Source organism: Silene latifolia, chromosome Y (assembly GCF_048544455.1).
Source record: "Silene latifolia isolate original U9 population chromosome Y, ASM4854445v1, whole genome shotgun sequence".
NCBI lineage: Eukaryota > Viridiplantae > Streptophyta > Magnoliopsida > Caryophyllales > Caryophyllaceae > Silene > Silene latifolia.
Window position 1 is genome coordinate 322,506,873 of NC_133538.1, and position 14,262 is coordinate 322,521,134.

A 14,262-nucleotide genomic window follows, 5' to 3' on the forward strand; every position below is an offset into this window, starting at 1 on the left:
TTTTGGTCTTCTCCAAAAATCACATGGAATAATAATTTATATGTAGGTAGTAGGCTAGCTTATAAAGTGTGTCATAAGATGTTGGAGCATCTTTCCAACAACAAAATAACAAAACTTAAAAATCAAGCATGCTCACCCTTTGAACGGTGCACTTGAGTGCATATGGGTCTGTTTTTGTCTTATAATATTTGTCCCACAAATGCTTATAAGTCTTATGTTTAATTATCTTACATAACTAAATATTAATTTGATCATACAACAATTATGTGACAAATTAATAAACATATATTCACTCATTTTATTGAGTAATATTTTACCATTATATCAACATATAATAGGTCTTCATAATAGCTAGTTAGTTAAATTTACAACCTCTTGTAAATGCAAATAACTAATTACCTCTACCTCGAAATAATTATAAAACCTCAACATAATTTAGTGAATTAATATATTAATCCACTAAATTGAATCTTATTTAATCGAATTACAATAAGATAGATATTTCCTCTCATAAATATAAATTGTTCTTATTTAAGGAATTAATTAACTTGTATCAATATACAACTAATTAACTTTACTGATTAGGTCATCATCCTATAGGTGTGACCTTAAGGGATCAACTGACCACCACCGTCCTACGACAGTAACGTCAAACTCTAGCAAGTCAATCGTTACCGATTAATGTTGATCAGTTGACTATATAATGAATCATCCCTTACGTATTCTTATTATGAGATTTAGTTATGATTTTAAATCATGTGATTGCACTATTGTTGAGGACACATACTCCAACATAAACGCACAATCCTAACCTTAGACTAGCGGTCAACGGTGGTCAACAAAGAGTCTGGTCAGTCCATGGTGGGTCACGGCAAGGTCACGGTGCTAGGTCAGTCATACGGTGGTCAAAATAATAACTTGAATTAAATATTAAAAGATGGATTAAATTGTGAGACGATATCTTACCTTGAGGCGATAATTAAGATGAATGCTCCCTTTTTCCCTTTTTATAACTCCCTCTCTCGCTTTATGTAATTTTGTGACGTTTTGTGAATAAAGTCTTATGGTATCACAAGCCCTCCTTATATACTAGTATGGGTAGGCGGAAGCAAGCTTCCTTGAAGTTTCCTAATATTATAAAATGTAATACTATTATTATTATTATTATTATTATTATTATTATTATTATTATTATTATTATTATTATTATTATTATTATCATCATTAGTCCAACACTAGCCATACACGGCTATGTTCCACGTTATACTCAAAATCCCTACTCACTATTATTATTTATTTTATTTTCCGTCTCACACTATAATTATCTAATTAATATAATTTATTAAAATACATTTTAAAAGCACATTTACTATTTCCACCGTCTGACTAACCATTAACCATGCCTTAAAATACGGGGTATTATAGTCTTCCCTCCTTAAAAAGAAATTCGTCTCCGAAGTACACCCAAATCACCCAACTGGCCGAAACATCAAGCTTAAATTAACCAATTTAAATTCATTAAATACTTTTATTATCAAACTAACATCAAAATGTCACAAAATACGAGGTGTTACATCCTATCTCCTTAAAAAAAAGGGTTACGTCCCCGTAACCAACTTACTTAAACAAAAACACTAGGATATTTGTCCCTCATTACAGCTTCAGCTTCCCATGTAGCTTCCTCTACCTTATGATTAGACCATAGAACTTTCACCAAAGCTGTTTCACCATTTCGAGTCTTCCTCACTTTTCTATCCAAGATCTCCTTAGGTACCTCAACATAATAAAACTGCTCATCAATCTCAACATGCTCAAGTTCTAAGACATGAGCAGGATCACTCACATATTTCCTCAATTGCGAAACATGACACACATTTTGGACCTTATCCAGAGTTGGAGGTAGTGCTAAACGGTAAGCTACTTCTCCAACTCTGTCCAAGATCTTATATGGTCCAATAAACTTCTGACTCAGCTTCCCTCTCTTCGCAGATCTCATCACTCCCTTTATAAGAGACACTTTCAGCAATACTTCATCTGTCGCAGCAAATTCTATCTCACTTCTCTTCAAATCTGTATAGCTCTTCTGTCTATCTTGCACCGCACACATATTCTATCGAATAATATTCACTTGCTCCACCATCTCTTGCATCATCTCAGGTCCTAACACAACCACATCCGCTCTGTCATCCCAATAAACTGGACTCCTGCACACATCCTTCCATACAAATCCTCAAAAGGTGTCATGCTAATACTAGCATGGTAACTATTGTAATATGAAAACTCTATCAAATCCAACCTCTCCTCCCATGATCCGCCAAACTTTATCACACAAGCTCTCAACATATCCTCCAGTGTTTGAATTATCCTCTCAGTCTGACCGTCAATAGCTGGATGAAATGATGTACTCATCTTAAACTAAGTCCCCATCAAAGACTACAACTCCTGCCAGAACATAGATATAAAGCTTGAATCACGATCAGAAATAATGTCTTTAGGCACACCATAAAGCTTCAGCACATATTTGACATAAGCCTTAGTGAACTCAGCTTTACTCCAAGTATCTTTCATAGTAATGAAGTGAGCTGACTTAGTCAATCGATCCACTATTACCCATATCATATTATTCCCCTTCTGAGTTCTAAGCAACCCCATAATGAAGTCCATAGAAATGCTCTCCCACTTTCACTCAGGTACATCAAATGTTTGAACTTTACCTTGAGGTCTCTTATGCTCTCCCTTTACTCTTTGACAAACCAAACATCTTGCACCAAACTCAGTAATCTCCTTCTTCATCTTAGGCCACCAAAAAGTCTTCTTCAAGTCTTTATATAGCTTATCTCCTCCAGGATGAACAGAATATGGAGTACAATGAGCTTCAGTTAAGATCTTACTTTTTAATTCTTCATCATCAGGTACACACCATCTCACATCAAATCTCAAGCTTTCATCACTAGCCACGTAAAACCGTGACATCTCATCACCCTCCTCGGCACTGCCCACGATCGAACTCCAACACACCACCCGTTGGTCCTCCACTTACTTCTCCCTGATTTCAGCATACAACTTCGGCTCAATGTTTAAATCCCCAATTGTATCTCCCTTCTTAATCATATAAATATCCATCTTCTCCACCTCTTCATGCAATCTCACTCTTGGATTTGGAGTACACAAAGTGTGAACAGATTTCCTACTAACCGCATCGGCCACCACATTAGTCTTCCCTTCGTGATACACTATCTCTATATCATAATCTCCAATCAACTCTATCCACCTCCTTTGTCTCATATTTAGCTCCTTATGAATATAAATGTACTTCAAGCTCTTGTGATAAAAAAATACCTTAAAAGTAGCTCCATAAAGGTAACAACATCACAACTTCAATTCAAACACCACTGCTCCCAACTCTAAGTCATGGGTAGGGTAATTCTCCTCATGGTTTCAGTTGTCTCGAGGCATAGGCTATCACCTTCCCATTTTGCATCAACATACACCCCAACCCATTCTTCCAGGCATTAGTGTATACTTCAAAATTCTCACTCCCTTCAGGTAAAGCTAAAATAGGAGATGTAGTCAGGCGCTCCTTCAAAGTTAGGAATGCCTTCTCATAACTCTCATCCCACTTAAACTTATTCTCCTTCCTTATCAGGGTAAAAGGCTTAGCTATTTTTGAAAAGTCTTTTACAAACCTCATATAATAGCCAACCAACCCCATAAAACTTCGAATATCCCCTACATTCTTCGATCTCTACAACTTAGCAACAGTCTCTATCTTAGTTGGGCCCACTGACACTCCCTCCTTAGACACCACATGCTCCAGAAAGGCAACTTTCTCCAACCAAAACTCACATTTACTCAACTTAGCATAAAGATTATTCTCCCTCAAAGTCTGCAACACAATCCTCAAATGCTTCTCATGTTCTTCCTTATCCTTAAAGTACATTAGGATATCATCGATAAAGACAACTACGAAATGATCCAAATAGGGACCTAACATGCGGTTTATTAAGTCCATGAAGACTGTCGGTGCATTAGTTAATTTAAATGGCATAACAACGAATTGATATTGTCCGCATCTAGTGCTGAATGCAGTCTTAGGAATATCTTAATCCTTAATTCTCAGCTGATGGTATCCCGACCTCAAATCAATTTTAGAAAATATTCCAGCCCAACTCAACTGGTCAAACAAATCATCAATTCAAGGCAAAGGTGTATAAATTATTAATCTCATATTTCGACATATTCATATATGTGACAATTAATTTAGTCATAAAATTAAATTTAGATCTTATGCATGCAAACATGAATAAGAATAAAGAAGAAATCGTTTTCCATACTTTGAGTTTTCGTATATATGGGCACAAATGAGTTCTCCTACTCACTTGTTCTTGAGCTTTCCTTTCAAATGGAAGAATAAGGATTCAAAGGTATAATCCCTCCCAAAGATATATACCCAAGATAACCTCTTAAAGATTAATATTATTTTAACTAGAAGAATATTAATCTTACTAAAATTGACCCTAAAATTATTTTGGTCTCTTGTTTTTTCGGTCAAGAGAGGAGGAAAGAAGGAGTAATTTTTTCTCTCTAAAATTTCTTTAAGTTTTAGATGTTATGAATGAATGAATAACCACACACATTTGTTGTAGTGTATATTAGGAAAAATATAGAGCAAAAACCCTTGGCCTTGCTCTAGAAAAACCGGGTATTGAGGGGGGGGGTGGTAATGGCCAATGCATGACTAAGATGCTCTTCACAAAAGCAACTAGGTGTGCATGGCTAGAATGTGTAGTAATCATTTTGTTTTCACTTAAATAATTAACACAAATTAAACATTACACTCCCTCCATTTTATTTTCGGCACTTATATATAATGGGAAGTCCATTTTATATTTTGTCATTTGTCAATTGTCACATGTCACAAGTTCCATGACATTATGTGTATAAAATGTATTTTTAACAATTAAAAATCAACATATTAATAAAAATGTCACTTATAAAATTAACCTAGTAATTCATAATTACTTGTACCAAAAAGTGTTTCCGAATTATTGTATTTATAATAATTTATTCATTCCGTTTAATTGTTTCCGTAAACAATAATTTCATCTAAGTAATAAAACAATTCGATTACTTAGACCGTATCTTATCTAATCAAATTACAATGAGACAAGTAAATATTACTTCCAAAATCGTCCGTCAATTTTAAGTAATTTAATTAACCTGTATCTTCATACGATCAATTAAATAATCAATTAAGAGTGTTACCCTTTAGGTATGACCTAAGGGGATCAAATGATCACCACCGTCGTACGACAGTAATGTCAAACTCTAGTCGGCCAATCATTACCGGTATGTGTGGACCAGTTGACTGTAAAATATTACTTCCCACATGTATTCTTAAAATGAGACTTAAACATGTGATCATCATGATCGACAGTTGTAATCGCATTATTGTCGGAGGACACATATTCCAACAAAAGGGTACCGATTCTTGATGGTAACATTATTTAACTCCCTGTAATCAATACAAAACCTCATACTCCCATCCTTCTTCTTAACAAATAATACATGTGCTCCCCAAGGTAACACACTTGGTCTCATATATCCCTTATCCAACAACTCCTCCAGCTGCTTTTTAAGCTCCTCCAACTCCTTAGTTCTCATCCTATAAGGTGCTTTAGAAATAGGTCACGACCCCGGTTTCAAGTTAATGCCAAAATCAATATCCCTTTTAGGTGGTAGCCCCGGAATCTCCTCTGGAAACACGTTCTGAAAGTCCCTCACCACGTCTACACCCGCCGCCCCTGGCGCCTCTTCCCTTGTGTCCCTTACATGGCATAAAAACAATTGTCCACCCTTCCTCAAGCAATATTTCAAGGTAATTGTTGAGATAAGTTTCATTTTAGGTTTAACTACAAATCCCTTATAAGAAACTTTTACTCCCTCCGGTTCACTCAAGGTGACCTTCTTTTGATGGCAGTCAATAAAAGCTTTATATTTACCCAACCAATCCATCCCTAAGATTACCTCAAATCCTCCCAAGGGAAACTCAATTAAGTTGGTGAGAAAGATAAATTCCTCAATCTTGACTGACACATCTTTATAAACACGAATACAAGGTATAGGATCCCCCGAAGGTATGTCAACTAAGTCCTCTATCACATCAAATATTTCTAATTTTAAGGCTCTATCATGCTCACTTGAAATAAAAGAGTGGGTATCCCCCGAATCAAATAAAACAAAGGTAGGCTCAGAATTAACAAGAAAAGTACCCGTGACCACATGAGCATCCTCCTCTGCAGTTTCTTTCCCCATTATAAATAATTTCCCACTACTCTTATCTCCTCCCTAGCTAGCTGATGCTTATCCATTCTTTTGATTTCCACTATTCATTATCTTTTGAAAATTTCCACTTCCATTGCCTTGTTGTTGTTGAAGCGATTCTGATTAGAATAATTGTTGAAATTCCTCTGATTGCTCCAACCTTCTGACTTTTCATTATTCCATAGCCTGATGTAGGAGTACGGTAACCTCCACCTTGATTTCCATTGCCATATCCTCCTCCTTGATAATACAAATTAACTCTGCAATCCGCCTTCTTATGACCCATCCTTCCACATCGAAAACAAGCCAACCCACACACTCTACTCAGCCCAGAACGTCCTCCACCGCCACGTTTGTAAGTCCCTGCCGGCACACTCTTCGTGAAAACTTACGAAATTGATTAACATTCTGCTTCTTGCTCCCTCCTTCACCTATGGAATTACCCTTCATCTTCTCACCCTTCTCCTTTTTCTCCTCTCTCAACATATCAGCAATCCTCTCAGCATGCGCATCTCGCTGATAGACATCATCCATGCTACTTGGCTGACCAGCTGCCAGCCTCTTCTTGATAGTTGTTAACCCCTTCTCAAATCTTAGTGCCAATATCTCTTCACTGAAATTTAAGTCAGACACATACTCTGACAACTCCATAAACCTGTTATAATAGGTCTCCACTGACATATCATCGGTCATATTAAAGGAATCAAATTCTGCTCTTATTCTACTCCTAATATGCCCCGGAACAAATACCGCTCTCATAATCTTCTTAAGTCCCGGCCACTTCACATAAGCAGAGTTATTTCCCTCACTAGCTTCTCTTATGGGCTCCTTGTTACGAGTCCACCATAACTCGACTTTCCCTCTCAAATAGTAGGCAGCTTGATCTACTTGCAGCTCCGCAGGACACTTTAGTAGCTCAAAAAGGTTGTCAAACTCCATGTGCACTACGCCAAATCTAGCCATCAATAACGACAAATCACAACGGTTTAATGCATTTAATAATGACACTTACATTACCGTTTTTCAAATATTGGCGGAAACCTAGACCGCGCTAATAAGAATAACGGTTTCCCTCAAAAACCGTTGTTATTATAATGTGACAACGGCTGCTTAACAAACCGTTATCAAAAACGTATAACGGTTTCCAAAAAGTCGTTATAAAACCACTCTTATCAATGGTTGTTAGACAACCGTTACCAGTTTAAGAAAACGGCATTTTAAAAACCGTTACTAAATTAACACCATCAACGGTTTGTAGTACCCGTTGTTATGTTATAGCTACGGGTTTCTTGTAACCGTTGTCATTTTCCATTATGAAAGAACGGTTTTTAAATTCAACCATTGTCACTATTTGATTAGATTTCTCAGTTTGACCACTGCATGCAAAACTTTATCAGAACTTTAATAAATATTAAATTTGACCAATAATATTCAATTTGACCAAAATAATTCTATAAATATGTCTTCATAATGTTTTAGGTCAAAATCTAAATTATCAAACATTTACTCTTTAATTTATCTCTAAATTTCTCTCTAAATAAAATATGGCTGGTGTATCAGAGCTACAATCACATTCTCGTTATGCATAACCTTTTACTTGCATTCTCCATAATCTCCTGGTTCATTATGATGTGAATGGAAAGGGTTTAAACCCTGATTTTGGGTAGTTGACGCAAATGCTTCATGACTCTGGTTTCACTGCGGTTAAAAAATTGTTCCCTATGTATAAAAACAAGCAAGGTTTTGTAGGCTTTGCTTTTATTGAGTTTGACGAAGCCAACTGCCATGATAGTTTTCTTCAGGCAAAAAAATTAGGGGCTAGATTTGCGGGGGAAGATGTGGGGAAAGAGGACTTCTTATTCGGATGCTAGAAAAAAGGGCCCTTATCTATGGGTTGCAACCCATCTTGATCATCATCTGCTGAGACATTACAGGAGGTATCACATTCTTGCCACAATGCCTATGTCATGGGAGAAAGAGGCCATTTCACCTGCGCTGCCCGCTGATGATGAAGAGCCGATCTACGACTTGATCTATACCGAAATTCATGAAGAGTGATACGTACATTTTGTATAGTATTTTTAGCCTATTTTAGCACGTATTTCCATGTACTTTTGTACTGTTTATATCACATTATGCCCCGAATTGGCTACTTTGGTTCGGTTTGTCCGTTTTGTAGAAATGAACGTGAAAGTCGTGGAATCGTACCATTTTCGTCCTACTTTGCATGCATTTTGAGGATACGGGATTTTTCGGAGCGATATCTTGCATTGGGATGCGTGAAGTAATGGTCTACGAAGCCGTCGGCTACAAGTTGAAGCTGTTTTAGAGGAAGAACACTCGATCGAGCCCTTTTATTGGATGATCGAGTGGTTTTCGTGGCTGAGTTGATCGATCGAGTAGTTTGTTTTACTCGATCGACAGTGCTGGAATTAGGTGTTACTCGTTCGAGTACTACTCGATCGAGTAGATTGCCTGGAGAAGTACTCGATCGAGCTGTTTCAGACTGCTCGATCGAGTGGTTTTGTCTTCCATGGGCTTTAATTAGTCCGTGAACTTGTTTTTAGTTATTGGACTTAGCATTTTTCTATTTAAACGTACATTAATTAGGTCATTAGGCATCTAATAATCGGATTATCATTTTTTCCATCTTTCACAAAAAGACTACGTTGCTTTTTCCTCTCTACTGTAACTTTTGCTTCCGGATTTTCTCGCTCGGATTTAGTTGTTCTTTACGCCGGATTCTTGCGATTGTAATCTCTTACTCTATTTTAGTCGTAATCTTTCAATCATTTGCTTTAATTACTTGTTTCATTCCTTTTTAATTCCTGCCCTAATCTTTATTTATGCAATTTCATTATTATTTCATCATGTTTAATGTTAGTTATTTCATTGTTATTAGTTTTAATAATATTAATAGCATGAGTAGCTAAATCATTTCATGTTGGGATTAGGGGATCTACGGTAGAAATGTGACGATGTAGTGAGTAGGTTAGATGAATTATTTGTGAGATTTTTTCCCATGACAATATAACTGTATTTACGACTTAGTTGAGTGCACGCTTCTGAGTCACCTTTTAATCTGGTTAAATTTAATCCTGGATCGGAATATTGGACTAAATATACCTGCTATGAACAGTAGACTACCCTGACGAGGACGGAAGTTAAGTTAGTGGAAATCTAGGATAGAAAGTGGACCGGAAGGACCTTTCTATATCCGTCTCACAGTAATTTATCTAGACTATTCGCAGTTGAGTCAACGAACTACCGTAGTGAACCGAAATCCTGACATGTCCTTTCTTTATTGATAGTTTATCTCTACTTTATGTCTTTACTGCTCTTTCCTTGCTTCTCTTTCTTTTACACCTTTAGTTTAGAAAATCAATTTACAAACCCCCCATTTTGTGACCAAATAGACGGACTCTTTATAGATATCTTGCCTCCCTGAGGAGATCAACCTAACTTCCCTAGCTATATAGTTAGTTTAGTTAGTTATTTTTGATAGGTATACGACTGCCCTGTCAAATTTTGGCGCCATTGCCGGGGAGGCAATTGCCCTATCTATTTTTGTTTCGTTTATTTTATCCGTCTCAGGGAATTCTTATTCCTTGAGACAGTTCTTATTTATTTTCTTTCAGTGTTGTGTATGCCCATGTCAAACAGGTTGGAGTTAGTTTCAGCTGATTCTGAGCCAGAGAGACTATTCAGGCATAGCTCATAAAACCGTAGGGTACTCTATCGAGTAGTTTCATAAAACCGTAGGGTACTCTATCGAGTAGGCCTTACTATGTTACATTACTGTAATACTACGGTTTTATGAGTCTCTGGGTACTCTATCGAGTAGGCCTTACTCTGTCGAGTAAGGGTGTGTTGCGTTTTAAAATAGTTTCTGACTTGTTGGGTACTCGATCGAGTAACGTAGATACTCAATCGAGTAAGGGGGCACTCGATCGAGTACCTTAGCTACTCGATCGAGTAGCCGATTTACGGGGAATGATTTGACGGGTTTTGCTAATAACGCGAGTTTGATATAAAAGGTTTCCGTCAGTTTATTTAATCACTTTTAACCTTTCTAAACCCTTCAAAAGAAAAAGGAGTTACGTAGTTCTCCCTCGTCGCGTTGTTGGCAAATCCCCAAGGCTAGGAGTGTCGGATCATCTTGTTCTTTGCATCATAGTGTTCCTTGCGTCAAGGGTAAGATCTACATACCAATTTTATACTGTTTCTCTGAGTTTGTTTAAAACCCTAATTGGGTAGATTTGGGGGTTTTGGGAGGGTTATGTTGATTAGGTGATAATTGTATGATTATGTGTATAGGAGAAGGGTTCGTAGAGGAAAGGTTTTGAGGCAATTTTGCTAGATCGTCGATGTTTGTGTTGCATTCCAGGTAGGGTTTCCCTACTCAGTATTAATTACATAATGTGTGGTGATTGTGCTGTAATTAGTGATTGTTGATTGATTCAGACGGTTGTGATTGTATATTGTTGATTGCTGATTGTTTGTCTCTGGTTCTCGAGATGCGTTCTCGGCTGAGTAGAGTCACTTGCGGGAGTGACTTCACGCCCTAGTTTCGCCCTTCGTAGAACCCGCCACGGAAGGGGATGTGCACATTAATGGGACAGGGTTATCGCTCGGTATGATGAGCGGGGCTTAGGTTGGAGCGGCTGCGGTCCCCCACTGGCAGGGCTGGTCCAGTGGACAGTCGGTGACAGAGATTGGTTGGAGTGGGTGTGATTGTGTGTGTGACTGGTTGAGCTATGTTGTTTGTTGTGTTGTTGGATCATATAAATTGTGTGATTAGTACTGACCCCGTTTAAATGTTTTAAACACTGTGGTGATCCATTCGGGGGTGGTGAGCAGTTATTGAGCAGGTATGAGACGATGCATATGGGATAGCTGGGATGAGTCACCACGTTGCAGTTTAGAAGTCTTCCGTTGTGTCTGACGCTTGATATTATTTTGAAAGTAGATAGTTTTGAGAACTTGTATTTCCTTTTATCAGTTTTGGTTTTGAACATGTAATCACTTAAACTATAATTACTTTTAAAGTACGTTTCTTTATTGTCTTATGATATTCATTGCCTCGGGCAACCGAGATGGTAGCATCCTTATAACTGAGTGGTCCTGGTAAGGCACTTGGAGTATGGGGGTGTTACAAATGGTATCAGAGCGACGATCCTTAAACCTGTAACTAATGAACCTAATAAACATAGGGAGTCAAATAAAATGAACCCGGGGTAAAAGTTGTAGGAGCTAATGCAAAGACTTGGGAGACGTCCTAAAGTCGCGAACTCGCCCTACAATTTTGAACCGGTCACTATGGGATATGAGCCGGGATCGCTATGTGTTTACCTTGTGTATTGTGTACCTATGTAGTGATGTGTGGCATGAATCAGTGGATGTATGTATGTTGAGAATGGGGAATGTGTAGAAAAGATGGTGATGATGTGATTTCGTAAGTTATTGATTGAAAGCATGATAGTTGTTTTACGATATGGCATTATAGAAATACGGAAAGAAAATTTGTTTGATTTGAGTTATACATAGAGTTATGTATACATATATGTTGTTGGTAGTGTTGTACGAGTTTATATAGCTGAAAGTTTGAGTAAGAGCATGAATAATTGGTGGAAAAGATGATAATTGTTGCATGATAATATGATTTTTTTTTTATAACGCATGTTGTATGATGGAAGAGATTTTATAAGGTTGTTATGCTAGTAACATGTGAATATGATACTTGATGTCATATAATTGTGATTTTGTTTACGTAAAGTTATATAATAAAAACATGTGGGTAATATGTGATTGGTAAGTTGAATGATATATGTGCATCGAGTTATTTGTTGCTTGGCTTTTGAATTTAGTAACATGTGGTTAGGGATACTGGTTTTATGAGCATCGAGTTGTTTTTGTTTACCATGTTGTCGTTTAAGTTGTTGGGAAGTAAAATCAAGTAGTTGTGTTTTCGATTATAGGGAGGTTGTCTTTAAACTGTTATAAATTGATATTCATAAATGATTTTAATGTGATTCCAATTGGAGGTGATAGCTTGTCCTTTTACGATTCTAACGATCGGTCGAACGCCCAAAACGACCAAGAAATGAGTGAGTTATGACTATCTTACAAAAACTGGACAGTGCTGAGAAATGCGTAGGTACTCGATCGAGTAGCCTTGGTACTCGATCGAGTAGGGGGGGACTCGATCGAGTACGTCAGTTACTCGATCGAGTGGCCCTGGTAATTTGTTTTACGTGCTTCTAATCTTCACCTACTCGATCGAGTAAGTCACTTACTCGATCGAGTAAGTCACTTACTCGATCGAGTGGCATGTACTCGATCTAGTGACCCCTGTTTTGGGTCATATGCTTATCTTTTGAATTCGTTGCATATTATGTTTAATTCAAAGATGTTAATTTACTTCTTTATGCATTGTTTTACATGTATGTTGGTCTTGATACGTAAGTTACCCAATCTTATGGTGAAGTGAGTGGCACCTGTGATGAGTAGGAGTTCGGTGGGAGGACATGAGTTATATGTGTTGTGATAGATAGTGGAAAAAGAAAAGACAGATTGGTATGGTTTATTGAGACATAGAGCATGTTTTGTGAGATGAGATGAGCGATATGTTTGTATGTTGAGTAATGCAAGAGTAATTGAATGTGGGCTAGGGATGATGTGAGTTTATGGAACGTGAGAATGAAAAGATTGAAATAAGGGACGCAAATGGTGGCAGCTTGAGATGTGTAAAGAATCATGGAGGGGGATGGTTAGGAGTCGTGTGGGTTAAGAAAATACATAGTGAAAGTTCGTTTTAAAGGGGTTGAGAAGAGTAGTATATAGTGAACTTTGTGGAGACATGTCGCGAGGTGGATTTGTAGACAGTGAGTGAGTTTGGGAGATTTGGTTTATTAAGAGATGAAACTACTGTGTGATTTTCTTGGGCAATTAGCGGTATGATAGGAGGGAGATGCAATTGTTGAACAGTAAACATTGATTCTATGGATGGATTAGTGGCAAGGGTGATTGATGACATAATAAGAGAATATTTGTGGTAAGAAAGAGTGACATGATATCGATATGAAATAATTAGATGTGAGTTTTGGAGCAGTGAGAAAGTAACCGAAACACTAAAAAGTTAGGTAGAAGTGATAAGGAGTTGAATGGTTAATTGATTTTGTAGAGCGTAAAAGGAAAGAATGAGGGGAATAAAACTAAGAAAATGTTGACCGGAGTTATGTGATATAGAGGTAAGGAGTCGTCGAGATGGGTGCTACCAACCATGAGGATGTTAGTTAATGGTTATAGAGGAGTTTCGGGACAACATGATTAGTCTTGAGTTTTGAGGAATTCAGGAAAGTAAGAAGTTGGTAGAATATCTGCATGATATGAGATTTTGGTGGAGATTTAGATGATGATACAGTTAAGAATGGTATTGGAAAGAATGTTGAAGTAATTTTGTTGATGGATTTGATGTTCATTATTTGGAATGTTGACCAAAGATAGGAAAGAAATCGTGATATTTAGAAATGAGTGTAAGAGGTTTGATGCCCGGACAGCGGTAGTGTTATGGTTTGTGACTAGTGGTTAAGGGTAATGGTACATTAAAAAGGTAACAATTCTGAAGCGGTTGATTTTGCAGAGACCAGGTTGATATGTATGGTTGTGAGAGAGTGTAAGATGTGGTTATATGAGGCGGTTGTTAGTAGTTGAGTATTAATAGTATGGTTACATTTGACAGAGGGTGGTGGATATGCGAATGGGAGAATATGTTATGAGGGGCATATGAGTTAAGCTCGGGCGACATGTAACATTTGTTGAGTGGTAACTTACGTGATCAGGATTGACTAGGTGGATGTGATTACGGGTATATGATGTGTATAAATGTTTGTGTGAGGTTCTGACCTCACGGGAAGTGGTACGGTGTGATAGTTATAA

The 14,262-nt window shown here is 37.4% G+C and overlaps 2 protein-coding genes across 2 annotated transcripts; both read right to left on the minus strand.

Annotated features, from left to right (window-relative positions):
* Positions 1-1,621: 1,621 nt before the first annotated feature.
* LOC141631296 (uncharacterized) lies at positions 1,622-2,107 on the minus strand. Its single transcript, XM_074443985.1, has one exon. It carries the CDS (start codon positions 2,105-2,107, stop codon positions 1,622-1,624), a length of 486 nt encoding a protein of 161 aa, XP_074300086.1.
* Positions 2,108-2,433: 326 nt separating this feature from the next.
* On the minus strand, positions 2,434-2,973 carry LOC141631297 (uncharacterized). Its single transcript, XM_074443986.1, has 2 exons — positions 2,715-2,973; positions 2,434-2,561 (listed from the first exon to the last, which is right to left on the minus strand). Exons 1-2 carry the CDS (start codon positions 2,971-2,973, stop codon positions 2,434-2,436), a joined length of 387 nt encoding a protein of 128 aa, XP_074300087.1.
* Positions 2,974-14,262: the final 11,289 nt, after the last annotated feature.